Source organism: Sarcophilus harrisii, chromosome 4, assembly GCF_902635505.1.
Source record: "Sarcophilus harrisii chromosome 4, mSarHar1.11, whole genome shotgun sequence".
NCBI lineage: Eukaryota > Metazoa > Chordata > Mammalia > Dasyuromorphia > Dasyuridae > Sarcophilus > Sarcophilus harrisii.
In genome coordinates, this window is record NC_045429.1 from 90,121,443 (window position 1) to 90,149,391 (window position 27,949).

The following is a 27,949-nucleotide window of genomic DNA, read 5'->3' on the forward strand; positions in this document are numbered from 1 at the left end:
CTAAACCAGGAAATCGCTGAAGTTGCTTTACCTATGGTACATAATTTTTGTTTTGGAGATGTCTGAAAGGTGACAGGGATCAAATAAAATGCCTCATTTGCCATTTTTAAGCCTTCTGGAGTAAAATTGATCACCATGTGAATTCTCAGGACTTTAATAAGTGCTTGAGTGTGTTTTATCAAATATAAGTGAAAAAGTATGCTCAAATCTAAATAAATACAAAAACACTCCAAATCTTATGCAAATTTATTTTGGCCATCCAAGAACTATCTTTTTCTTTCACACCATAACCAGTTCATTTTCCTTTTTAACTACAGATTTCTTTGATGAAATCCTTTATGTTTCATTTTCATTGATGGGAGGTTACCAGAGAAAAACCACAGTCAGGAAATGGAGGAAGATACAAGAAAGTCAGTATCACTGGATGACAAAGTATTTAGAAGGGAAGAATAAAGTATAAGAAGTCTAAAAGTAGAAGAGGCAAGGTCACAAAGGGCTTTCAGTATCAAACAATGGATTTTATATTTGGTAACAAAGTTGATAGGGAACCACTGGAGTCTACTAAGTAGGACAGTAAAAAGACCAGACCTATGCTTAGAAATATCATTTTGAAAGTTGAGTGAAAGATGGATTAGAATGGAGAAATAAAACACAGGGATTCCAAATAAATGATTATTGCAATAGAAATAACATCAGATCATGAGGGCTATACGGTTGTGGCAGTATGAAAAGAAAGAAGTGGACAGATACAAAAGATATTGCAAATACAGAATTAGCAAGACTTGATAACAGATTGGCAGGAATTGGAAGGAATCATAAGTCAAAAAGACTTGTAGATTAAAAAGAAGACTGGAAGATAGTGGTAGGAAAATTAGGAAGAGGGGAAGTGTTTTGTTTTGTTTTTCTTTCTGGGGCAAAGAGTATGAAGAAAAAATTAGTTCAGTTTTGGACATGTTAAAGATAAGATGTCTATGGAACATCCAATTTGAGATGTTCTAAATAAACATTTAGAAATATGAGAGTGGAGATAAATTAAAACTAAATAAAATGTGAGAATTATCTGCATAAAGCTGATGACTAAATCCATTGGAATTTATTAAATTACCAAGCAAGAGAATATGGTAGAAAAAAAGAAAAAAGTCCAGGATGTAGTCTTGTAGTCTTGTTGAGTAACCAAATTTATTGGGCCTGATCTAATGATCATCTGGGAAAAAAGTCTGAGAAGGAGCTATCAGATAGAAAGAAGGCGAATCAAGAAAGAACAATGTCACAAAAACCAAGAGAGAAAAGAGTAACAAGAAGAAGGTGACTGGTTGTGTCGAGCAGAATGAGAATTGGAAAAAAAGGCCTTTAGATTTTGTAGTTAAGAGGTCACTGGAACTTTAGAGATAACAATTTTAACTGAAAGATGAGATTGGAAATCAGACAAGCATTTTTTTACAAAAAGTAGAACTTGATTATACATGATCGTCTTGAGAAGCTTAGTTACAAAAGAGAATAGAAATATAGGATAATGATGGAGGGGATGAGTCAATCAATTGAGTAGTTTTTAAGTATAAGAAGACATGGAATTATATTTATAGGCAACAAGAAAGCAATCAGTACACAATAAGACCTTGCAGATAAGTGAAAGAAAGGAAATAAGAGGGGTCAATCTACTGAAGTAAACAGGCCAGAATAAGATTACTCATGTCTGTAGAGGGATTTACCCTGGCAAAAAGAAGACCTACTTATTCATGTAAGACAGGAGGGGAATGTACCTATGTAATAGGAGATGAAGAAGAGGAGAAAAGTAGATCTCATCTAATTTTTTCAGTGTCTTAAGTATCGATGTTTTCAGAGTAATAACTATCAAGTTTCTCAGTGAAAAGTTTAGAAGAGAGATAAGAGTGAAGGTGTTTCATGAAGTGTGAGAAAGGATGGAAAATTCTGAAAAAGCCACTGTGCTAAGCACAATAATGAAATGATTGGAAACATATAAAAACTTTACATTGCTACAGTGAGAATCAATATAGATTATGTATATATACATGAGTAGTGGACTCATGGGTAGTGGCAGGAGTATTCTAAAGATCATTAAACTGGCTCATAGGAGCTGAATGTTAAATTTTTAATGTGAACATTTGCACCCCTGAAATTAGCAAATGCTACAAGTCAGGGACTGATTTATTGTTCTATTGACTATCTACACTTGGCAAAGTAATAGAAAAAATAACAATACTGATGAAATTTTAAAGCATATGTATATTTCCCCTCAGTTGTTAAACATTTGCTACCACATTCTTTTTTAACAGTTGAAAATTTTTCTCTTACTTCAATCAGATGAATGTGAAGAGAAATAAAAGCAACCAATGGTAGAAACAATCCATGACTGGGGCATGGTAAAAACAAGAATAGCTATAGGATAAGGATGCAAAGGACTCAACAGAGGAGGCAAGTATAGATCTGAAACAGTTCACCCAGTAGTCAAAATGAAGAAGGGAGGAAAGTGTAGCCTATGCATGGTATAGGAAAGACCTGAGGGGTACAAACACTAAGGAAGCAAGGATGGCAAGGGCAGGTTTAGGGTTTTAAACAGGAGGCAAAACAGAGTAGCAAAAAACTATGGTCAAATAAATATACTTCAAAGATCATGACATAAAAATAGAACACTTAGGTGAGAGGTCTGACCCATCTTTGTGTGTGCCTGATGTAAGGTAAAAGAGTACATTACTGGAAAAGAGTAATTGGAGGAAATGGGAAGTGTTTTATGGAGTATCAATATATATGGGCATGAGTAGAGCATCAGAATCCGATATTCTGTGAATTGCAGCCACAGAACAGCACTAAAATACGTATTACAAAGATGGACCTTTGTGTACCTGAAAATTCTGGGACTTACCTAATTTACTCAAAGCAACCTAGATTATTCTCATGCTTCTTTTTCATTCTGGGTCAACACCCATCACCCACCACCCACACCTACCTCCACCTCATCAGATGCTTTGAGAATTGATCCTTCCGTATTCACAAAAGACTTTTTTTTTTTTTCAAGCAAATATCTCCTCTGAGTAGACAAATACAATTCTCTCTCCCCCTTTTTGTTCTTGAAATATTATTTCAACCTTTGTTATAAGTAAATCTAGGACCATAATATTAGAATCCAAAGATGATGGCTCTTTTCTCCTGAAGGTGAAAAGAGTTCATAACAATATTTTCAAGTCTTTTCTATCTTTATTCTGCTGTAATACCCATTCCAGTTTCATCCTTAAATGTACTCAATATAACTTTTCTTTAGCTCTCACTAAGCTTTTTTAGAATTGTTTTTACCTTCTACAACTTGCTTCTATTTCATAGGGAGGTTCATTAATTTTTATAATCTTTTTCTGAAAGATTTTACTCATGAGTTCATGTTCTAAAAAATATTGAAGCAGTGGGTGATGTAGTGGATAAAGAGCTGATACAAGAGTCAAAAAGACCTGAGTTAAAATTTGGTTTCAGATAATGACTAGCTGTGTGAATCTAGGCAAGTTAGTTAACCCTTTTTTTCTCAGTTCCTCATCTCTAAAATGAGCTGGTGAAGGAAATGGCAAAGCACCCCAGTATCTTTTCCAAGTTAACCCTACATGAGGTCATGAAAATTGGACATGACTGGATAACTGAACAACAAAACAGTACCTACCTTTCAGAGTTGTTGTGAAGATCAAATAGTATTATATTTATAAAATTGTTTAGCAAAGTGCCTGGCACACACTAAGCAATATATATTCTTATTCCCTCTCCTTATTCCCCCTAAACTGGTATTGCCCTTGGTTGGCTACCATCTCTTTCACCATGACATACAAATCAGATATATATATATATATGGAATTAAGAAAAGCTTGTTGAGTTGAATCAGGAAATAGTGTATGGTTTAAAACAATACAGCAAAATAGGACCTAAAATAACAAAGATAAACACATGCTCTGCTGATAGCATATCAAAAGCTTTTTTCTCATTTATGAAGAAGAATATTTAAAATTTAGTATTGTTCTTATTCAATGGCAAGGGTTTCTGCATTTTGGGGGGGAGGGGGTACTGAGGCAATTGGTGTTAAGTGACTTGCCCAGAGTCAAGGGTCACACAGCTGGGAAGTGTTAAGTGTCTAGTCCAGATCTGAACACAGGTCCTCCTGACTTCATAACTGGTTCTATATCTATTCTGCCATCTAGCTGCCTTCTGCATTTTTTTTGTATAGTAGTTTGCTTGTTTTTTCTATTTTTATTTCTATTTCTAGTCTGAACACAAAGCCCAAGCAAATAGCTTTTAGATTTTTTACAACTATGACTTTCCATTTACTATTTATGCCAATAATTATCACAATACTGGCACCAGAAACCTTTCCAGTTAAGTAGGACTCAAAAGAATTTTAGATTTCTTGGAGTGGCCTTTAACAACCTAGGGTCATCTCCATGCCACAAAGAGGCGTCAGAGTAAAACACAATTATAGGCCTAATGATATTCTGTATGTCTAGTCTCTAAGGACAAGTGTAGATTTGGTTTGGTTTGTTGTTTTTTTTAAGATTTATCAAATGTGTATGATAGACGAGGACAATATTTTTTTCTCATAGAAATACCACTGCAATTCACATTTATGAAAGGAGTAGTCTGATCAATATAGAGATTTTTGAAGCACTGTACCAATATTTATTTAATTCATCCAATTCCTTAATCAGTAATGATTGACATAGTCAATTTCTAACTAAATTCCTTTAGTCTTCCCTTATATCTAAAAGTGATATCTCATAGTACATGAACAGCTCAAAAGAATGTTGCTTTTTTATTCACCAATATCTCAGGAATTATGGAAAGAAAACTTTTCAATTTTAAAAAGTATACTTGTTTCTTTTGACATTAAAAATGTCTTGCAAAAATCTATACTGTTAAAAATCAACAACTGAAAACTAATCAGCATGTTAAAAAAAATTTAGAGTATGTTACTGAAGTACAGGTATTTAAAAACAAACAATTCATTCTGTACAAAAAATTAAGTTTATTATGAACAATTTAAGCTAGTGCATGAGATAAATCAAATAATTATAAAAAAATAATAAGTAGCTGTTTATTATAGAAAAGGCATAACACAAGTGACTTGAACTAAAATTTTATTTTTGTGTCATATACATCACACACACACACACACACACACACACACACACACACACATCTCTGCCAATACTATTGACTGCATTCTTGCCACTGGAGGGCAGTCATAGAATCTTACCTGACTACATAGTACCAAACTGAATGCCTATGGCACTTGAATTTTGGTTTTGAAGTGCTTAAGTGAATTCTAAAAAGGAATGATTTCACTATTGGTGCAATGATGCTCCCAAATTATTTAGATTATATAAGCAAAACCCATGCACTTTAAGTTATTGCAAATATCACACAATTTAAGAAATATTATCTGCATTTTAAAAATTATAATGTGTACAGCTTTATTTTATGTTTTTTCTCCTTATATTTTTCCATGATATTTCTTGGGGAATATTTACTTGGTCAACAGAATTTTTCATTCAAACTGCTTTTTTAAAAATCATTCAATCTCTTAAAGCTGGCAATATAAAGCTTTAGCATCAAATATAGCAAATCTTAAAAACCTAACTGTCTTGACAATCAATCATCACTGCACTGAAATATGATATTGTTTTCAGGAAAAACTTGATAAGAATGTATGCAAATCAAAAAGAAACTAACAAATGATTTGATTTTTATAGCAGGAACTGCAGAACACTCAAAAGAAATTCTAACCTGATACTTCAGCTACTATTTGTTCAGTAAACAACAAATAATGACATTTTCAAACCTGTTAGATTTTTCTAATATAATGCACTATTTCTATAAATCTACTCCTAGTAGACAACTTCCTTCAAGCTTTATATTACACAGATGGTGTTTTCAATTAGGCGTAATAAAGACAGAAACTAGGATCTATAGATCTGTATCAAAAGACATAATTTTAAAGTTTTGTTTTAATCAAGAGCATATTAAAATGTTTCTGCAAATATTTACAACAGATTCCTGAAGAACAAAGAAGGGAAATAGTGAAATTGACAACTAGCACTTCACACTGGTTTATGGAGAAGAGAATGAGATAGAACATTTGATAGTTCTAAAAACTGTCTTAATCCATAATACTGATTTCACTTAAAAGTTTATTGAAGACTTTATAGTTATACTTTTTTTATTGAAAATGTATTCAGCAAATAGCTTTTAAGACATGTTAAGGCTAAAGTTACTTCAAGTAATTATACTGTACCTTTCAATGTCAAAAGGGAAACAGAACTTTGGCACACTCTGTAGCACTTCCTATAAATGCAAATAAAAACAAAATTTAATCAATTTTTTTTTGAATTTCACAGTTAACATTTTCTTGTACGAGTTTTTCCATTAAAAGTTTAACATATATATTCAGATTTTCATCCCCCTCCCAAGAACTATAGCACAAATTCCTAGCCTAAAATAATTGATTATTAAAAAGGAATTATGTTTGTGCTTTGGCAGATTGCAAAGACAATGCCATGGAAGCCCCAGGAGGGAAAGGCCTGGCCTGAAGGGTATTAACACCCTTCACATCCCCGCTGGGATTCCCTTCAACAAGGCCATATGGATTTTACAAGAAGCACCGCACCATATGGGTAAGCCACGTCTGCTGCTACTTGTACCACAGACTAGCCACAGGGACTTCTGACAGATCCTGGCTCAAAAATATAAATGTTGTTTCAATTAAAATGCAGGCAGAGAAAGGGGAATGAAGTTGGCAGCAGAATGAATTACTGAGAGGTATAACAACTCTACATGTTTCACAGTCAAATGTTTAAAAAAGATCTTCCATTGGCTTAAAAAAAAAAAGGCATTTACATAGTTAACCCCTTGATACAATTCAACAACAGTAATACTAAGTTTCTTTATAAATCTTACTCTTTTAAAAAAAAAGTCAAAATGCAGCCAATTGAATTAAATAGTACCAAATTTCCACCTTGTATATTTTTAAGATGTTTAGCAGCAAATTAAACTTTTTCATTAAAATGAAGAAAATAGCCTCATTAGCTGAAAAGTACAAAAAAAGAAGAATTGAAAAGAAGGAAAAACAAGCCCATCAGGTAAATAGAGAAAAATACAAAAAATACCAATAATATGGCAATATGAAAAGAATAATATGTCCATATTTCAAAAAATACTTAAAATTAATTCATGTTGTAGAAATATAGGACAGAGGCTGAGAAAAATCTATATTATATATATATATTTAATATATATATATATGTTTAAACATCTCTATATATCTTTCAGAATCACATATTAATGCAGAGCAAAGTATTGGTTTTTAATATTTGTTTCAATAAGGCAAGAAAACTGTGCAATATGCTGAAAACTTAGCTATTTCCAACTGTTTTTATCAATAAAGTTTGCATTTAAGAAAATCACAAAAATCAGAATCTACTGGAGTATTTTGAAGTATAAAATGCAGTTCATTTTAAAAGACTATTTCAAGATATAACAGAAAGTGACCCGTTATAAAGTTAATTCTAGTACTTGCCAGACTACATCAAAGGCTGTAACTAAGAAAGAATAAGACAAGGTAAGACAATATGCCACCTTTGTAGCAAGATACTGTCTTGCTAGTGAAAATTCCTTCATAAGAGGGGCAAAGATAACAAAAAGTCTTCAGAAGACTCTGCTAGCAATTTTATCATGGCTATAACAATATAAATAATCAAATAATCAAAACAAACATTAGATTTGCATAAAAATTACTAACATAGCAAATAAAACATTAATAAATATCAAAGAAAACATTCATTCATTCAATTACAAGGTATTCTTTCCACTCAAACTAAACAAAATGAAAATTTAAATTTTGCTAATTATTCTTATTTATAAACTGTTTGATACAATAACTATAAAAATCATGCTTATCACATTGGAAGATTTAACTAGAGATGAGTATTATATACTAATTATGTATCCAATATCTGACACACAGTTTTAAAACTCATGAGTGTTTAAAATTTGACACTTTAATAAAAATATATACAAATTATGATATGTAGTGTATCAATTTTGAAACTCAAACTCCATTGCTTCCCCATTCATTACTCAAGTTCCCACCCCTCCCCCTTTTTATCTTCGTCCCAACTAACACACATGCACATAACTTCTGCGAAACAGCCTCAGCTCGCTTCCCAACTGGCAGGAGCATCCCTCAGGGGACAAGTCTTTAAACCTCCGCACTCTTTAAAATTCAACCAGCCAGCAGGTCTATAGACTGGTGTATAAACAGTATAGACAAAAAAATCCTCCCTCAGCTTATGTCAGTGACAAAGCAGCTCAGCAGTTGACTGTTTCTCCCTTGACAGTATAAGCTGGGTTTACACAGATCAATAGCTGGAAGTCCTACCTAGCTCCCAGAGCTCAGTTTTCTTCCTTAATTACAGGTACTATTCAAACTGAAATATTTTTTAAGGCAAGGGATAAGAGGAATTTAAATTTTTTCTTGGATTATGTCCTTCCAGAGACAATAGTTAATTGAAAATAGAATATTTAAATGCCTTATAAGTATTAACACAGGCATAAAATTGGTATTTATATAACATGCTTTTAAACAATCCCTCATCCTACTAGCTTCTCTTTCATAAATCATAGTTACGATTTTAAACTATATAGTATTTAGCAAGCACCAATTTCCTGTTAGTCCAATATTTATAGATAAATATTTCAGTTAAATCAGAATAAATAGTTTATTTATTCAGAAACTCATAATCATTTGGTCAATATTTTATTTTTCCTAAACATCTCAATTCTTCCACAAAAAAAAATTAAGAATTGACTAAATATGATTTACTTGCTGAAAAAAGCAACATAAAGAAAAATTGAAAGCTGAACCAATTAAAATTGTGAAAAACAATATATATTTGTAGCAAAACAAAACAAAAAACTGAAAGTAATAATTTAAGGGTACACAAATTGATTCTCTGCCTCCTGTCACCAAAAAAAAAGCAACAAGTAAGTAAATATATAAGAAAAAAGGAACAGGGCCTACAACAAGCTCAGAGAAACACACCTGCATAGGTCATGAAAAGTGAATAATCAAACATAAAACAAGACTAAGGAAAAGCAGACAGGTGGAAACAGAACTAGGAAACTAACGTTCCAGAAATCTTGATAGTAAAGAATGCCTATAACAACTGAAAAAACTTTCTTGACCTATCAGATTTAAAATTAACACATCACTGACACCCAGGAATCATATTTTCATTAGATAAGAAGAAATTTTAAAATAAAACATACAAAGAGAACTAAAAATTCTAGCAAGAAAATTACATGTCAAAAATTGAACTTATAATTATTCTTTTTTACATTTTTGTTACAATTCCATTGATTTCACAAAAGATACCTGAAAAAGTATGATATATATGTATATATAAAACCATTTTCTTCATAATAGATAACGGATAATATATTTTTGTTTCTAGTTTTCGCTGCAACCAAAAAAGTGTGGCAATAAATATTTGGTGTATTCATATAACTTTTTTTTTTTTTGGTCAAGGACCTCCTTGGGTATAAGCCCAACAACAGAATCACTAAAAGGGAATCAACATATTAGCCATTTTATCTGCAAAATTTCAAACTGCTTTCCAGAACATCTGTTCTGGAAAAACAACTCCACCAACAAGGTATTTAATGTGCTAGTCTTTCCAGAACTCACTCCAACATTAACTATTCTTATTTTTTTCTTATCTTTGGCAATTTGCTGCCTGTGAGATGAAATCTTATAAAAAAAAACCATATTGATTTTCATTAAAAACCATACTGATTTTCATTTCTCTTATTATTACTGATTTGAAACATGATAGTAAATTTCATATGATAGTAAATCATTTGTAACTTTTACCTTGAAAACTGTTTGTTTATAGCCTTTGTCTGATCATTATTATTACCAATAAAAAACATTGCCAACAATTATGAAGTCATTTATATAAAATTTTATAAAAGTAATCTACACAAATTGAGGGCATCTTTGATAATAGTATTAAAGGAAAATAAGTAAAAATTCCACAAAAACAAGTAAAAAAAATCCACAAAAGAACTGAAAAATATTGATCATATAAGAACATATTTAAGAGACAGACAGCTGAAATAAATTTCAGAGGTCATAAATTCCTTCATTTTATAAGATGAACTGAAACACAGGTGGTTTGTTTCATACTAGTAATAGAATTTGAACTTGGATCCTCTGACTCTAACACCAGTGTTCAAAAGTCACAATCACTGCTTGTCTCACCTCTATAGTCCTAATTATATACTGGCTTTAAAAAAAAAAAGGCATTTTTTCTATAAGGAACAGTATTCCACCAAGGAATCTCATATACACACACACACACACACACGTATGTATGTATATCTGTACTTCAAAGTTAACCAAATATTTTGGAAAGATATGAGAAATAATCTACTATGATAACTACAGAATTATCAATATGAAGCCAATCATGGAGGAGGGCATATATTTGCAGCATCACAAAAAATCCAGCACAGAGTTCTGGTTAAAAAGAAACTTCGTACAAAATTAAGAGATCTTCCAGATCCTCCTAAGTGCAGCTAAAATTGTACTGATTTTATAAGTCCTGGAGCACTATAGAATCTCCTAGATGAGATCCACAATGACTCAAAATAATTTAAAGTACTCATAGGGGCATCTACAAGTGTTCACACTGAATAGACACAGCAAAGAGACAATAAAACTGAGTAAGAATTGAAAACTAAGATTTATTCAGTGTTTACTATGTGCCAAGTACTATGATAAGGGAATTACTATTATCATTTCATCTGATCCTCACAACAACATTGAGAACAAAACGTTGATATTACCTCTACTTTACAGTTAAGAAAACTGAAGCAAACAGTTTAAGTGACTTGCCTAGAGTCACACAATTAGTGTCTGAGACCTTATCTGAACTCAACTTCTCCTTGAAGAGATTGAACAAAGCAAATGCCCTTACTTGAACAAAAGTAGGGCAGGGTAAGATGCCTTTGGGAAAGGCTTTAAAGTTCTACTGACTAATGCTCTGTTCTTAGATTTTGGCAATTTTTTTTAACACCAACATTTTTCCGGTGATGTATGGCAGTGAACCACAGAACAAATCAAGATAAGAAGATGCTCTGCAATGTGCCGGGTACATTGGACAAAATTCAGGGTCTTCAAATAAAAGCAAAAAGCAGTTCCTGCTCTCAAGGAGCTCAGTCTAATAGGGAAGACATCATCATGCAAACTACTATATAAAAACAAGATATACAAAGGATAAATTATAAATAATCTCAGAATGAAGGTACTAAGATTAAAAGGGACTTTTAAAAGACTTCTTTTGATATCTGAAAGAAACCAGGAGGTAGAAATGAGGAGAGAATTCCATGCATAGAGAAAGCCAGTGAAATGGCTACAGAGAGGAGCATGGTGGTCATAAGGAGACTATAAAATATTTCAAAGAAAGAATTAGGCAGAAAAAGCCGGGTATAGGATGTCATGAAATAAATGTATAGTGTAAAAAGATGGGCCTGACATATAAAATAGGAGGAATAAGGAATGAAAAATCTTTGTTCCCTTGATATCTTCTCAGTGTCAAGAGAGTGAAAGCTCTGAAAAAAATCAAAATGACACTCTGCTATAAAGTTTGAGAGAACATGAAAAAGCCATATGAGATGGGTGAGCTTGGAAATATCATAACCTGTATTGCTAAGGAGAACTGATGAGACTGTAGATCCACTGGAAAACTGGAGTTAAAGTTGTTTTATCCTCATTTAAATATCATTTCCATTTCTTTAAAAGGAATAACTGGCAATCATAATAATTATGTTTCTCTTTTAAGAATATATGTGTGTGTATCAAATATTAAATAAGAAGATTAGTAAAAGAAAGCCAAATTCTGAGGACTGAAAATACCAATAATGGTTCCTGAATTATAGATTAACAAAGTCCTTACTAGAGAAGAACAGGATTCTGGGCAAAATGTTCCCTGATCATAAATATGGTCAAAAAATGATCACAACTTCAGAACTGGTCACAATATTGTTTTGTTTTGTTTTGTTTTTTTGCTTTATTATAAGGTAGAATTAAAACCTAGGGAGGACAAGTTGAGTTATATATGGAAATGATTGTCATATAATAAGATACAAAAATAAAACTGATGAAATATACATTACAGCTAAGAGCAAGAAGTGAGATTTGTTTTCTAGTAATTGTATCAGCATAATATATTAGATAGAGTATAAAACCTAAGGTCTTGAAGACAGACCACGACACTGTTAAGCCTCTTAAATCTTTGAGCCTCAGTTTCTTCATCTGTGAAATGGTGATAATGACTTGTAATAGTAACTTGATGCATATAAAGCACTTTTTTTTTTGGTGAGGCAATTGGGGTTAAATGACTTGCCCAGGATCATACAGCTTGGAAGTATTAAGTGTCCAAGGTTGGATTTGAACTCAGATCCTCAACTTCAGGGCCAGCACTCTATCCACTGTAACATCTGGCTGCTCCTCAAGTACTTTTAAACATTACAGTGTTTTATGAATTAAAAATATTGTTTTCAATAACTAACTCCCTTTCAATTCTCTATTAATGTGTTGTCTTCCCTCATTAGAAAGGAAGCTCTTTCAGGAGTTTCTTGTTTTTATTTTTGCTTTTATTTGTAATTCCAGCATTCAGTAAATAGCTCATAAACAATGAGAATCTACCATTTGCTAGTTACTGAACTAAATATTGGGGACCAAAAAAAAGGCAAAAGACATGTTAAAAGGCAGTAGGAAAGGAGCTAGTAGACTAGGAAAAACCAAAAATCTAAGTGATAGAGTGGAAACAGGAAGGCAATCTGTTGAGGGAGACAAAACGGAATAGAATCACTTGTGTAGACTGTAAGTGTGACGGGGTGAAGGAAGAGTTAGTACCAAAAGGCATCTGAGTGATAGGAGATAAGGCAGATGATAAAACAGGAGCTCATGGAGAATGGCCTCAATTTTTTCTATAGAATATTAGGCAAGGCACTCAATTGGGAAGGTAGGGTCCATTATAATCAAGTAGTTATATTAAGTCAAAAGGCTTGTTTTATTTTGTTTTCATTAAAACTATATAATGTAGGTTTCTCAGATTGTTTTTCTAATTGTAAGATAGATGTCTGTCAAAAAGCTAAATAAGTAATAAAACTGTAACAAATATGAGGGAAAATAACAGATTAACACCTTCCATTCTGTGAATATTTCAAAAACTTGGGTCAAACTTATTCCATGTGAATACATTCTTTCAAACTTCTGCCATGTCAGTAATTAACTTATTTACTCATTTCTATAATTGCAAGGAAGCAATATCTACACCTCTTAAACCAAGAGGACATATGAATCTACATGTCTTTATGTACATAGGAAAAAACAGAAGCAGAAGTATTACCCAGAAGATCTTATTCCTTGACAATATTAGATTTCTACTTCTACCTTGGGTGTGTGAAAGCCTACAACATATTTAAGAGTCTAGGAACAAATCCTAAAAACAAATGCTAAGTACACAAATATTTTATCTGCCTAGAAGCAAAGCATAAAGATGTCTTTATTTTTCCAAGATAATAATATTTTAAAAATCTTTGGACCTTAATATTCTTTATAAAAAAGAGGTAAACTAAAGTTCATTGTAATGAATGAGAATTTTCTAATTTAAACTCATATTTTCTTCCTTTAGAAGATAAAAGTAATCTATCTACAAATTTGCAAAATGCAAGTGCTATAGCACTATACAGCAAACTTTGAGTTGAAGAACAAAAATTTTAACTTTATTTAGTTTTATTTTGAAATGATCCTTATTTCCCTTAAAATAGGAATAATATTTAGAGTCTCCCATTTCAATTTTTTAACATGTTAAATATCTACAGTTTAATGGAAAATTCTATCTTGAAAGACTTTAAATGACTGCCTCAAAGCAAGTATCATAGTATATCTCTTAATTCATACATATTAAAAAAAATTTTGCTTGAAATGGAAACTTCAAGGATTTGTATTTAATCTATTTGTCAGTCTTATGTAAATGATCAGATCTATGGAGTCTACAAAGAATCATTTTTATCTAATGCTGATTTAAAAAGACAACAACAAAAGAGATGAGAATAGCGTTTTACACACACATACAAACTATACATATATCTATACATACATAAATACACATTAAATATATAGAAACACAGCAAGGTGGTAAACTTTGCAAGAAAAAGTTAAAATAGATTTAATTTTATCTATGATAAAAGAGAATATTAAAAAAAACAGAAAAAAGAAAAGAATACATTCTAAGGTATTATTGTCTTTTAGCTAAATATTCTTTTTATAAACCATCTTCTAAATTTTATCTTTAAGTTTTTTCTCCCTTTGTGTCAATAGACAGTTTTTCCTATGATTAACATAAGGATTGCTGCCTGAAATTTTATTACTCATTATCCCCAAGTAACTTCAGGACTTATATTAACTAATCCCATCCAACACTAAACATCAACTCTTACGTTTAATGTAATGGATTAGGTCCCAGGTAACTAGATGTGATCGGCAGAGAAAGACTGATGGAATAATATTCCCTGAGCCAAGCAGGGAAGGACACTGATAGCTATCAGTTTAGCATAATAATCCCATTCTCTGTGGAGGTCATGGGTAGTCCCACCTTACTATGTCTGGTCAGATATCCAAGTTATGTCAAACCCCCAAGGTTAAATTTCTCTTCTAAATTTGTCGATGGCTCCTGCCATCCTAGATGAAACTCTCTGGGTTACGCCCACCCTGACACTCTGCCTTTTGATGTCTTTCCCCTCATCTTCCCCCTATACCACATGTTGCCTCGCCTCTTATTCCCCACCAAGTCTCTATTCCTTCTCTTTCTTACGGGTAACTCTTTCAGGGTGCTAAATCTCTAGCAAGAGATTGTCTGGGCAAGTCACATAGTTAGTAATTGTTCGAGGCCAGATCTGAATTCTGGAAGATGAGTCTTCCAGTTCAAATCTCAAGACAATTGAGGAAAGGATGGATTAGAGTGGGGATGAGACTTGTGACAGGAAGACCAACTGGCAGGATATTATACAGTAGTACTGTTAGAAAAGAGATGATGTGAAGGTAGAAATGACAAAACTCGAAAACTATTTGGATGAAGGGGGGGAAGAGGAGTTGTAAGAAGAATGTGGTATCCTCAATAATAATGGGAAAATTATGAAGGGAAAATGTTTTGGAAAGAAAATAATATCTTCAGTTTGGACATGTTAAGTTTAAGATGCATACAGGATATCTAACTTTAGATGACCAATAAACAGTTGGAGATGAGAAACTGAAGGTCAGGAGAGAATCTGGGACTAGACAAATACCTCTGAAAATCATCTACAAATTGATGATAATGGATTTCATGAGAGCTGACGAGATCACCAAGCAAAATAGTATAAAGGGAGAAGCTATTCTTATTTTTTATATATGTATATTTTCCTCTTTCTTTGATCTCTTTGGGTTTATATACCCATTAAAAGAATCAAGAGTTGTACATAGTTTAATGCCTTTAGGGATGTAATTGCAAACTCCTTTCTAGAATACATGTTCCAATTCATCAACAATGCATTGAAGCACTTGATTTCTTGATTTTCTCTCCAACAACAGTAATTTTCTTGTCCATTCATTTAGTCCATATGTGAGATAGAACCTCAAAGTTCCTTTAATGTGCATCTATGTAATTATTAATGCTTGTGGACATTTTATAGGACTATTTTTGACTTATTACCTCTTGACTTATCTATTACAGATGATATGATACAGATATCTGATGTTATGAAATACTGTTACTTTGTTTACATGTGCATGTTTTCTACCCATGTCTGTTCCCCTGATCAACTCTCATTTTTTAACCAATTCAAGAGAAATATATGACATGTTTTGTAGGTTAACTTGAGATCTGGTACTTCCTAATTCCTTTTATTCCCATTTTCTTTCATGATTTTTTTTGAGATTCTTGACTTTCTGTTCTTCCATAGGAATTTCATTATTATGTTAGCAATAGAATAAAATAACCCTTTCGTAGTTTGATTAATATGGCACTGGAAAAGTAAAGGAATTCAGGAAATAAATGTCATTTTTATTATCCTGACATAGTACCTTCATGGATAATCAATATTTCTCTTATTATTCAGGTCTATAGAAGAATCCTTGTAGTTTTAGCATATAATTCCTTCAAGTGTCTTCACAAATAGATTTCAAATTTTTCATTTGAACTTATTTCAGCAAGAATATCTTTGTTATCTCTCTTCTAAATTCTGTTCCTAATTAATGAAATGTTAAGAATTAATGCAGGTTGTTTTAATATCTTAAATATATCTACAAAAAGCAATAATTCTGTTTTCTCTTTTCTTATTGGTGTCCCCTTTCTCTTTTTAAAAATACTGCTAATAGTAGTATTTCTGGAACCATATCAATAATAGAACTCATAATATATATCTTTGCTTTAGTTCTGATCTTATTACAATGGCATCTACCCCTTTCCCACTGATATATAAGGTTAATTCTCATTTTTTAGATATATGCTGTTTTAGATACATCCCAATACTAAGGAAATCTCTATTTTTGCATTTAAAAGTTTTTAAATAAAAATCTCAGTTTTTGTAAATAATTTTTGGCATTTTTGATATATATTTTTAAATTATTCTTTTTTATTAATTTGGTTTACTGAACCAACCATTTTATTGGACCAATCATATATTCCTAATATAAGCACAATCTGGTTATGATGTACAATCTTTCATGTTGCTTTATGTTATTATATATGGTGTTATAGTCTTTGTGCTGATATTTTATTTTAAATCATTTAATTTTTTAAATTGTCGTTGTTCACTAAGAAATCTTAGTCCCAGTTTTCCTTCTCTGCTTCATCTCTTTCTAGTACAGGCAATAAGACCAAATTTGTATTATGGAGTATGAAAAAGGCCCTTTCAACTTTTGCAAATCATTTATGTAATGTAATTATTCAATTTATGTAATGTTTAAATTAATTGTTCTTTGAGGACTTCATAGAATTCCTTGGTCATAACATTTTTTTCCTTTAGAGTTCATTTATAGATTTTTCAATTTTTTTCTGGTATTAGATAATTCAAAAACATTCATTTTGTTGGCATATAATTAGGCAAGATAGGTTATATAAGTTGGCCTGCTTCTCTCTTTTTCATCAAAATAGCTATTTGCCCATTTTATTGTGTCAAAAAAGTTTCTAGTTTTGTTTATCACTTCAATATTTTCCTGGTTTTTAATTTTGTTCATCTCTTCTTTCATGTTCAGAATTTGTATTTTGTATTTAGTTGGGTTTTTTAAACTTTCTTACTTTTAAAGATTTTTTTAGTTGTATTCCCAAACTACTGACCATTACTTTATCTCTTTTATAGATGAATGCATTGAGAGATATTAATTTCTCCCTAAAAACTAATTTAGCTACATACCAAAAATCTGGATATATGGTTTTATTACTGTCACTTTCTTTAATAAAATTAAACTGCTTTTCTATGATTTCTATCTTTGATCCTCCTCAATTTAGGAGGATTAAATTATTCTCAAATGAACTTTTAATCATTCTTTCAATTGCCTTTTATAAAATTTATTTCATTCTCATCAATATGTTTACTATTTCCATTTTATGCATTTATTTGTGCTGTTTTTATACCTCAAAAGTCAGTTTTTGATATTGCAACATTATTCAGTTGTTTTCATTCATGTCCATCTCTTTATGTCACCATTTAGGTTTTTTTGGTAGAGATATCAAAGTGGTTGATCTTCTTTAAACTCTGTTCTGACCAAGTCATCTCCCTATTCAACAAACTCCACTGCCAACCTAGTGGTGACATCTATGACAAAATATATTTTAAAAAATCCCATTTGGCTTTTAAACTTTCCATAAACTTGGTCCATTTTTATCTCCCCAATCTTCTTATAATTAACAATCCATTCTACTCCCAAATACTCCGTGACCAGTTAACACTGGCCTCCTTGTTATTTCTCATACACCTCATCCCATTCCTATAATGCATTCCAGGAGTTTTTGTTGGCTATCATAGCCCATACTTAGAGCTCTCTTCCTTTTTATTTCTGCCTCCAGATTTCCCTAGATTCCATCTCACATTCTCAGACATGCCCTTCCCTGTCCTCCTTAATCTAGGTTCTTCTCTCAGTGCCTATCCAATTTAACCTACCATTAGCTTCTTTGTGACATAGTTGTTTGTATGTCATCTCCCTATTAGACTCTTAAGTACCTTATAAGGATTGTTTTTTGCTTTTCTTTGTATCTGAAGAGTTTAGCATAGGGACTAGCATATGGCTAGTAAATGCTTGCAAGTAGACTGACAGGAAATTTTTTGCATATAAAGCTGTAGCTGATCTCAGAATTCAAAATAGTAGGAATTCTAAAAAGCAGAAGTGAAGAAAAATGCAACCAAGGAAGATACATTAACTCTGGCAAATTGTTAGTAAGTCAGTTTAGATGGAATATGAGGGAATGAATGAATTTTGGCATATGAATATATTGAAATACTATTGTTCTATAAGAAATGAGAGACAGGCTGATTTCAGAAAAGCCTGGAATTACATGAGCTGAGGCTGAGTGAAGTGAGCAGAACCAGGAAGAGATTGTAAAGGATTGAGTAATGATTAACTATGATAGACTCAGCTGTTCTCAGCAATACAGTGATTCAAAACAATTCCAATAGACCTGGGATGGAAAATACCATCCTCATCCTGAGAAAGAACTATGCAGACTGACTATGGATTAAAACATCCTATTTTCATGTGTTTTTTTGTTTTGTTTTGTTTTGTTTTGTTTTGTTTCTGGTAATGTTTCCCTTTTGTTGTGATTTTTTTCCCCAACATGACTTATTTGAGAATTTGTTAAAAGATAACTGTACATGTATAATCTGTTTTAGATTGCTTACGATCTTGGGGAAGGGGGAAGGTAAGGGAGGAAGAAAAAAATTGGAACTCAAAATGTTAGAAAAATTAATGTTGAATATATTTCTCCCATGTATTGGACTACTTGCCTTCTAGATGAGGGTGTGAGGGAAAGGGAAGGAAATTGAAATACAAGGTTTTGCAAGGGCTAATGTTGAAGAATTGTCCATGCATATATTTTGAAAAATAAAAAGCTTTAATGAAAAAAAAGAAAAAAATTAATATGGAAAACTTATCTTTACATGTAATTAGAAAAATAAAATACTAGTGAATTGAAAATTAACCAAATTGAAGACAAGTACTATGAAATAAATCTAGAAGGGTAAAGTAGTGTCAGATTATAAAGGGCTTTCAAGGTTAGTATTAAGAATTTGTATCTTACTGCGGAATGTTGGAGAGGATGTGGGAAAACAGGGACACTAATACATTGTTAGTGGAATTGTGAATATGTCCAGCCATTCTGGAGAGCAATTTGGAACTATGCTCAAAAAGTTATCAAACTGTACCCTTTGATCCAGCAGTGTTACTACTGGGCTTATATCTCAAAGAGATTTTAAAGAAGGGAAAGGGTCCTGTATGTGCAAGAATGTTTGTGGCAGCCCTCAGGAAACTGAGTGGATGCCCATCAATTGGAGAATGGCTGAATAAATTGTGGTATATGAATATTATTGGAATATTATTGTTCGGTAAGAAATGACCAATAGGATGATTTCAGAAAGGCCTGGAGAGACTTACATGAACTGATGCTGAGTGAAATGAGCAGGACCAGAAGATTGTTATATACTTCAACAATACTATATGATGATCAATTCTGATGGACCTGGCCATTTTCAGCAATGAGATGAACTAAATCAATTCCAATAGACCAGGAATGAATTGAACCAGCTACATCCAGAGAAAGAACTCTGGGAGATGACTAAGAACCATTACATAGAATTCCCAATCTCTCTATTTTTCTCTACCTGCATTTTTGATCTTCTTCACAGGCTAAATGTACACTATTTCAGAGCCTGATTCTTTTTGTACAGCAAAATAACTGTTTGGACATGTATACTTATTTTGTATTTAATTTATACTTTAGCATATGTAACATATATTGGTCAACCTGCCACCTGGGAGAGGAGGTGGGGGGGGAAGGAAGGGGAAAATTAGAACAAAAGGTTTGGCAATTGTCGATGCTATAAAATTACCCATGCTTATAACTTCTAAATAAAAAGCTATTAAAAAAAAGAACTTGTATCTTATTCTAAAAATGATAGAATTATATAATTATATATTATTATATTATATCATATTATATTATTTATTATTTATTAATTATAATTTTATAATTTTAAATATATAATATGTTTATATATTATTTATAATTTTACATAATATAATGTATAATATAATGATAATAAATAATATAATTTTATGATAATAATTATAATTATATAATTATAAAATAATTAATTAATAATATATAGTATAGAATTATATATATAGTATAAAAGAATTGTGATGAAGTTTGAGTTGGTGTAGGACTAGATGAACACCAAGGTCTCTCCCAACACTAAATTTATATGAATGTAATATAAAAATCAACAATAAGGGCAAGCCAACAGATAAACACTGATCATCAGTATTTAAGTAAAGAAAAAATCCTCCCATATGATTATAGGCTCCACAAGTGGAAAAAACAAGCTTTATGTGACTATATTCCAGATTCTGGCACAAAACTCCTAACATAATTAAAGCTTAATAGATGCCTGTTCAATTAAAATGAATCCCTTTAAGAGTTCTGAACAATATCCTGAAATTTAGTTTGGGTGATTTCATTTTTGGGATGATGTTCTCTGTACAGAGACAAATATATGCACATGTTTATATGCTCATACATAAATATATATGTGTGTATATACAATGTATATGTTTCTATGCATATTTACATGCGAAAATATTTATTAATATCTACTATTTGTCATGTACTGTTCTGGAACTAGAGATTACAGGTAAAAAGATTAAATGATTATTCATCACAGTGAGCTTAGATTCTAATATTAATATAAATATATATTAAGGGTATTCAATAATTACCTGGAAACTTGGTCCAGCTCAAAATCTTTCTTATATGACAATTATGTAAAATGATTAAAAACAAACTAATATAAAGACTAATATAAAGAAAATGGATTTGTTCTTTTAAAGCATTATTAGCCTAAAATTAATTTCAGCAGTATTTACATTAATAGCTTAGACATATTTAGTATTATAAGATCTACAGCTGTTAACAAGTTACATTAACAAGTATCAATAGTGAACCCCACAAGCTAGAAGTAAAATTTGTGTAAAAGTCTGGCAAGGGATCAAGGATCAAGAAGAAAGTTGCAGTTAGAAGGATGAAAGATAACAAAGTAAAATAGGATAGCATAAACATCTTCAGTGAAGGTTCTTTCATATGATTAATACATAATTTTTAAAAATAAAAATATGTATAATCTAAAAAATAAAAATTTCTACATTTTTACATTCAAAGATTCTGATAAAAGCCTCATTTCTAAAATATGTAGAGAACTGACTCAAATATATAAGAAATCAAGCCATTCTCCAATTGATAAATGATCAAAGGATATGAACAGACAATTTTCAGATGAAGAAATTGAAACTATTTCTAGTCATATGAAAAGATGCTCCAAATCATTATTGATCAGAGAAAGGCAAATTAAAACTACTCTGAAATACCACTACACACCTCTCAGATTGGCTATGTGACAGGAAAAGATAATGATGAATGTTGGAGGGGATGTGGACAATCTGGGACACTGATAATTTTTTTTTTTCTGGAGGGCTCTGGACCAGCCTTCTTTTCAATAATCACCACAAGAATACCTAAGTGTTAAAGTCCAAATCCTTTATTGTCTCCTTTGCCTGATGCTCAGCTTCCTCATGGCCTTCAGACAGGACTTGGTTTCAGTGGAGAAAATGTATCTTTCTGTTGCTGTTTGCTTGCATTTTGTTTTCTTTTTAAGGGTTTTTTTTCTCCTTTTTGATCCGATTTTTTTTGTGCAGCAAGACAACTATAAATATGTATACATATACAGGATTTAACATATATTTTAACATATTTAACATGTATTGGACTACCTACCAACTAGGGGATGGGATGGGGGAATGAGGGGAAAATTTGGAACAGAAGGTTTTGCAAGGGTCAATATTGAAAATTTACCCATGCATATGTTTTGTAAATAAAAAGCTGTAATAAAAACAGTAAAAAATAAAATAAAATAAAAATAAAATTTCTGTAGCAATTTACCAAACAATTAGCTTAATGAGTAAAAATCCTTTTCAAGTTTTGTAAAAGAGACTCAGAAAATTGCTGGGAGTTAGAAAAAGAAATATTTCCATTTGGGGTCACTAATAGAAAAGTGAAGGAAGCCAGAAGTACTCAAATTTTACTATTATGTATTGTGATTTATTTAATTGTTTCCTGCTCTGTGAAAAGAAATTGTGTTCTTCAATATCAATTGAGAATAGTTCTCCATTTTAAGAAAGGAAATACAATTAGCATCTTAACTCAGTAATCACAGCATAGAGAGTCTCCATAGTGTAAATTGTTCTTTTACTTCAGGAAGAGTTTTCCATTATGAGTGGAATAGTATAAGCTTGCATAATAACTCCACACTTTTAATTAAAATCTTTAAAATTAAAGTCATTCAAGAAAAACTTGTCAAATTTCAAATTAAAAGGCAATGGAATTCTAACAAAGAACAAAAAGCATGTACTTTTTCTTTTAATCCTATATTTTATAAATTAGTGAAAAACCAAAACTGTGAGACAAAAGTTGGGGCACTTGAAGTTTATAGTAGAACTTCTTAAACTTTTTCCATTCGTAACTTCTATTCCCCCAAGAAATTTTTATATTATCTCAGGTATATAAATATATTAAACAGGCATAAAAAAATCAAACATTTACTGATAATAAGGCATAAAGAAGTTTGTTTTAAAGTAATTCTTTGGTATACATATAATTTTACTATTTATTAAAAATAAAAGCAAATTTGCACTTAATGAACAGGTGTGTTTGTTTATTTTTACATAAAAAATTAAATCTTGGTGGAATATTTGATACCTTTTACTGTTGCTAAATTTTTCTCAACCCCTACATTCAGTTATGCAGTTCTTTATGAGGTTGCAATCTACAGTTTAAGAAGCATTGTTATACAAGATCTAAGACCTGTATCCTCATGTGTTCATTCAAGATTAACCATTCATTCTCACTCTATCTATATTTTCATCCAGAGCCAAGTATCACCATGGTATTTTATTGCTCTAATTGTTTCATTTTTAATAACTACCATAAAACATTCCTAAAATATTCCATGGTTTTCAATCTTTGAAAAATATAATTTTCCTTGACTTTCTCCAAATAGTGATAAAAGAATGATGATGCAAACTAAAGTTATATAAATTTCAGAAAATAAGGAGCTTTAAAGATAATATATTAAAGAGCAGAACCAAAATGGTAGCATTCAAGTTGAATTCTATTAACAGTCTCCTCTTTAAAATAACATGTCAAATCAAATTCTAAAGTGATATTACAAAAAAAGATTGAAGTGAGATATTTTTGCAGGCCCATATAACTTCAGAGATCAGAAGGAAAGGTTTATAGTACTGGAGTAAGAGCTGATTAGAAGCCCAAGTATGGCTATATGATCAGAAACTGCAGGGGACTCCTGTGCCATTTTGACAACTCCACTGTCCATTACCCAATTCTAATTGGGAATTCTAAATGGGAAGACAGGGGCTCTTGTGGTCCCTCACAAAGGAGTATGGGATTCCAGTTACTAGTTAGAGTTCCAAAACAGAGAAGAATACTAAAGAGTCAGTGGAAGGGGAATAGGGATGGGCAAAGACTAGAGCACAGTTGTGGAGAATAGGGATCACAGATCTCCCCAGATCAAATCACTTTGGAAACATCACAGACTCACAATTCCCAACACTAGCTGTGAAAATAATGAAACTTGAGACAGTGATGCCCCATCCCACCCCAAACCTGTCCCAGAAGAAAGCAAAGCACAACTCTAACACAAAATCCAAAGTCAAAAATATGCTGGGAAAATAAGCAAACAACAACAGTAAAAAGAACTTGATCACAAAGTTACCATGGAGACAAGAAAGCATAAGACAAACTCAGAAGAAGATGGTTACATGAAAATATCTACAAGTAAAGCCTTCATTGGCCAATTTAGAAATATGTTCTATATATGTCATAGAGAAGTTCTGTATATGTCTCTCTTTTTCAGGGAGACTATGAAAGTATCAGGAAGAAAAAGATGAATGCTAGATAATTAAAAAAAAATTTTAAGGATAATATGGATAAAAGAGAAATTCAGTGACCAACTCAGATTTTAAAAGATATGTGAAGAAAATAAAAGCAAGGGAAGGTAATGGAAGATTAACAGAAAAGTATAACTAAATCTGATAAAAATAGCATTAGGAATATTAAAGTTCAAGATGAATTGAGAACAGTGAAAAATGACAGCAAAGGTGATTTTTTTCCTGCCGTATTAAGAATTAAACTGGAAAGAAGTCAATTGAAAAATGGAAAAGATCTGTCAATATTATTATACCAGACTCTATATTATCAAGGTCAAGAGAACAATCACATCTAGATACTAACATCATCTCCTTGCTATGGTGTTGATGATAGTAGTAGCTGAATTAGGTAAAATAAACATGGAGAAGTTGAATGCTGGAGATGGAAACATTTTGAAAAGATGTTAAAGGTACACAAAAAAAGAAGAAGATACTAAAGTTATGGTAAAAATCATGAATCTTATTTTCTAACACCCCCAAAAAGGCAACCAAGACATTATTTTATTATGTCAAGTCTTCTGCCTAGTTTCCTGACTCCCATAGCAAAAGGAAAAATAGAAATCCATCAAACCTTCAGACTAATCTCCTGCCTTGGTGGAAAGAAAATAACATCATTCCTTCAGCTCTCAGTATTAGCCCCTATAATATCTGTACTAGTTCTCTGAAGGATCTTAGTACCAGCCAAAGTCCTTGATCTTAGAAGAGGAGTGATGAGGCAGGACTCACGTGGATGGTCAAACATGGAGTCTATTTCTTGCAAATTCTCTCAGCCTTATATACCCTAATACCCTTATATAAGTGTAGCACACTGCGCATGTGCTAAGTATATACTGCGCATGCAGGACCACATAACGAACTTGCTATTGTATGTAGGTATCTCTTTGCCAGTTGGTATCACTCTGCTTTAATTACAACACAGGTTGTCACCACCCCCTGACTTCTCAGGAAGGCTGAGAGCCCTTGGTGGAGATGAGGAGCTGAATCAGACCCTGTCAGCAGGGTTCCTTTTACTGGACTAAAGAATTTTATACCTTGCCCAAGGTTCCCCATTATCTGTGGCACTCTACAAACTCCCTTATGTTTAACCTCCAAGACCTTATAAGGATCTACCCTAAGGCCAAGCCTACCAGAATTAATTGCTCAATGATAAAATCTCCCCTTATAATCCCTGATTGGGTCACTCTTTTTCACCCAAGCTTATCTAATGTCACTCTCTACAGATACTTACTCTTTTCACTGTGCTCTCTGAAATACAAACTCACTAGGTTTAAAAAAAAAAAAAAAAAGAATTAACTTTTACCTGGAATCTTTTCCTTTCCATGCTTTCCATCTTTTGATGATATAACTTCCCTGGCTTCCCTTTTCATCACAGACTATACTCATTCATTTGCTCCAATTCACTAAACAAAGCAGACTTAAGTATTTTAAATAGACATATTGATGTTCTATCAAATACCTTCTCCTAAAAGGTCTTCAACTTACTTATTTCACATGACCAATTCCTCCATTCTGTCTCAGATACACACAGAAACAAATATATTTTTGATCATTGTGAGTGCTTTCACTCACAATGAAATACTTCCAGGAAGGTGAACTTTGAAATTTCTCTATATGACAATCTATTGTCATTCTACCTCTTCTGCCTTGTCATGCCAACTCTGTTCTTTGACCTCATATGACCTCTAATCCTCCATCTCTCAATCCATTTCCAGGCCATTTCTTCTACATATTCTCTTTCCTTCCCCATTTGGACCTTTTGATAAAACCATTCAACCTTATATTATCTTCTTCTCTTGAGTCCTTTGCCACTTATCCTACTGTATATTCTTTTTTTCTCAAGCCTCAGTCATAAATCATGTATACTACAAAGGAGGAGAAAAAAAAATCTTAAAACTATGCTGATGGATCTGTTACAAATTTATGTTATATAAAATCAAATGGGCCCTCACTAGGGAAAAGCAATCTGCTTATATTCCCCTAAGTGATTCACTATCCCATTCGCAACAGTGGCTCTTCCAAACATTTTTATCCATCCTCAAATTTTCTCAAAATAATCATTTCTCTTTTCCCTTCCTTCAACTTCTCACCCAAGAACCTTGCCTCAAAATTTACTGAAAAAATTCAGGTTAGTCACTGAGAGCACTCTCTCTGTCTCCCTTCCTCCTCATTTTCATATCACTCAAATGCCTCTGCCACTCTTTCTTCCTTCATCTTTCTGTCAAATAAAGAGATGAATTCTGACCAAAAGAAATATTCTTATATTCACAAGTGATTACATCCATCCAGTCTTCTCCAACAGTTTTCCCTATCTACCATATCTACCCTCTTACTTATGTTTAGTATCTCCTAATTTGCTAGCTAATTTCCTAACACTTTACACACATGCCTATGTCTCCCTTCTAATCTCTTCTTCCTTTTATAGCTAAACTATTAATAGACGACCTCATTTCCATTCTCAAATCCCTGGCTTCTTATCTCATCATTCAACTTTTCCCAAAAAAGTTATCAATAACTTTTTAATTGCCAAACATATGGGGCTCTTTCAATCCAAATCTTCTTGATCTCTCTGCAGCCTCAAACACTGCTAATCACCCTTTTCTAAATTTTGTTGTGATACTACCCTATTCTGGTTCTATTCCTATTTCTCTAGGCTCCTCAGTCTTCTTTGCTTGACTTTATCCAGGTCAACCATACCCTAAGTGTCCCTCAAGGTTGTGTCCCAGGGTCTATTCTTCTTCTATAGCATTTTGCTAGGTATCTTATCAGCCCCATTTCTGGTTTTAATTATCATCTTTATATTAATGATTTTCAGATCTCTATATCAAGCTTTCTCTCTAGCCTAACCAACAGACTCACATCTAAAACTATCTATTAGACTTCCAAATTGAATGTCTCATAAACATCTTAAACTGAATGGTTTAAAGGTGAACTCATCTTCCCCCCCCAAAAAAAAATCCCCTTTTTGCAAACTTCCTTGTTACTCTTAAGGATAGCACATCTGCCCAGTCACTAAGACTCTCCATCATCTCATATCTACTCTCCCTTTCCCCTTATATATTCTACAATCCAAATGCTATTCTTTACTATTCTGCATACAAGAAACTCTTCCTGACTCTGGGTATTTTCAGTCGCTATTTCCTTTGCCTGTATTTCTTTGCCTTTTCATTTCTACCTCCTGGCTCCCTTCAAGTCTTGTTTAAAATCTTACTTTCCACAATAAACTTTTCCTACTACTTCTTAATTATACTGTCTTACCTCTACTGATTAGCATCAAATCAAATTATTTGTACATAATTATATGTTGTATACTCCATTAGATTGTGAGCTCCCACAGATTTACCTTTCTTAGAATCTTCAGCACTTAGCATTATGCCTAGCACATAGTTAATGACTGACATATGTATATTTTCCCCTTCATGCAAGATTTTCATGCACAAAAATTACATACACATTCAAAAAAAGCCTAATGAGTAAATAAAAAGGTAAAAACAGGCATTCATTTAAAAGGATATCCCCAGAAAACTGAGTAGGTTTCTTATGACTAATACATTAAAATGACAGGGAAAGATAATGCAGAATGTTGGAGGG

The 27,949-nt window shown here is 32.1% G+C and overlaps 1 protein-coding gene across 2 annotated transcripts in view; it reads right to left on the minus strand.

Moving 5' to 3' along the window:
- Nucleotides 1-27,949, minus strand: part of DENND1B (DENN domain containing 1B) — a 311,786-nt gene that overhangs the window by 193,992 nt on the left and 89,845 nt on the right. For both annotated transcript variants that reach the window (XM_023501849.2, XM_003767552.4), the window contains exon 4: nucleotides 6,281-6,330. In XM_023501849.2, coding sequence (XP_023357617.1) covers nucleotides 6,281-6,330 — 50 coding nt within the window. The remainder of the gene's footprint in view (nucleotides 1-6,280; nucleotides 6,331-27,949) is intronic.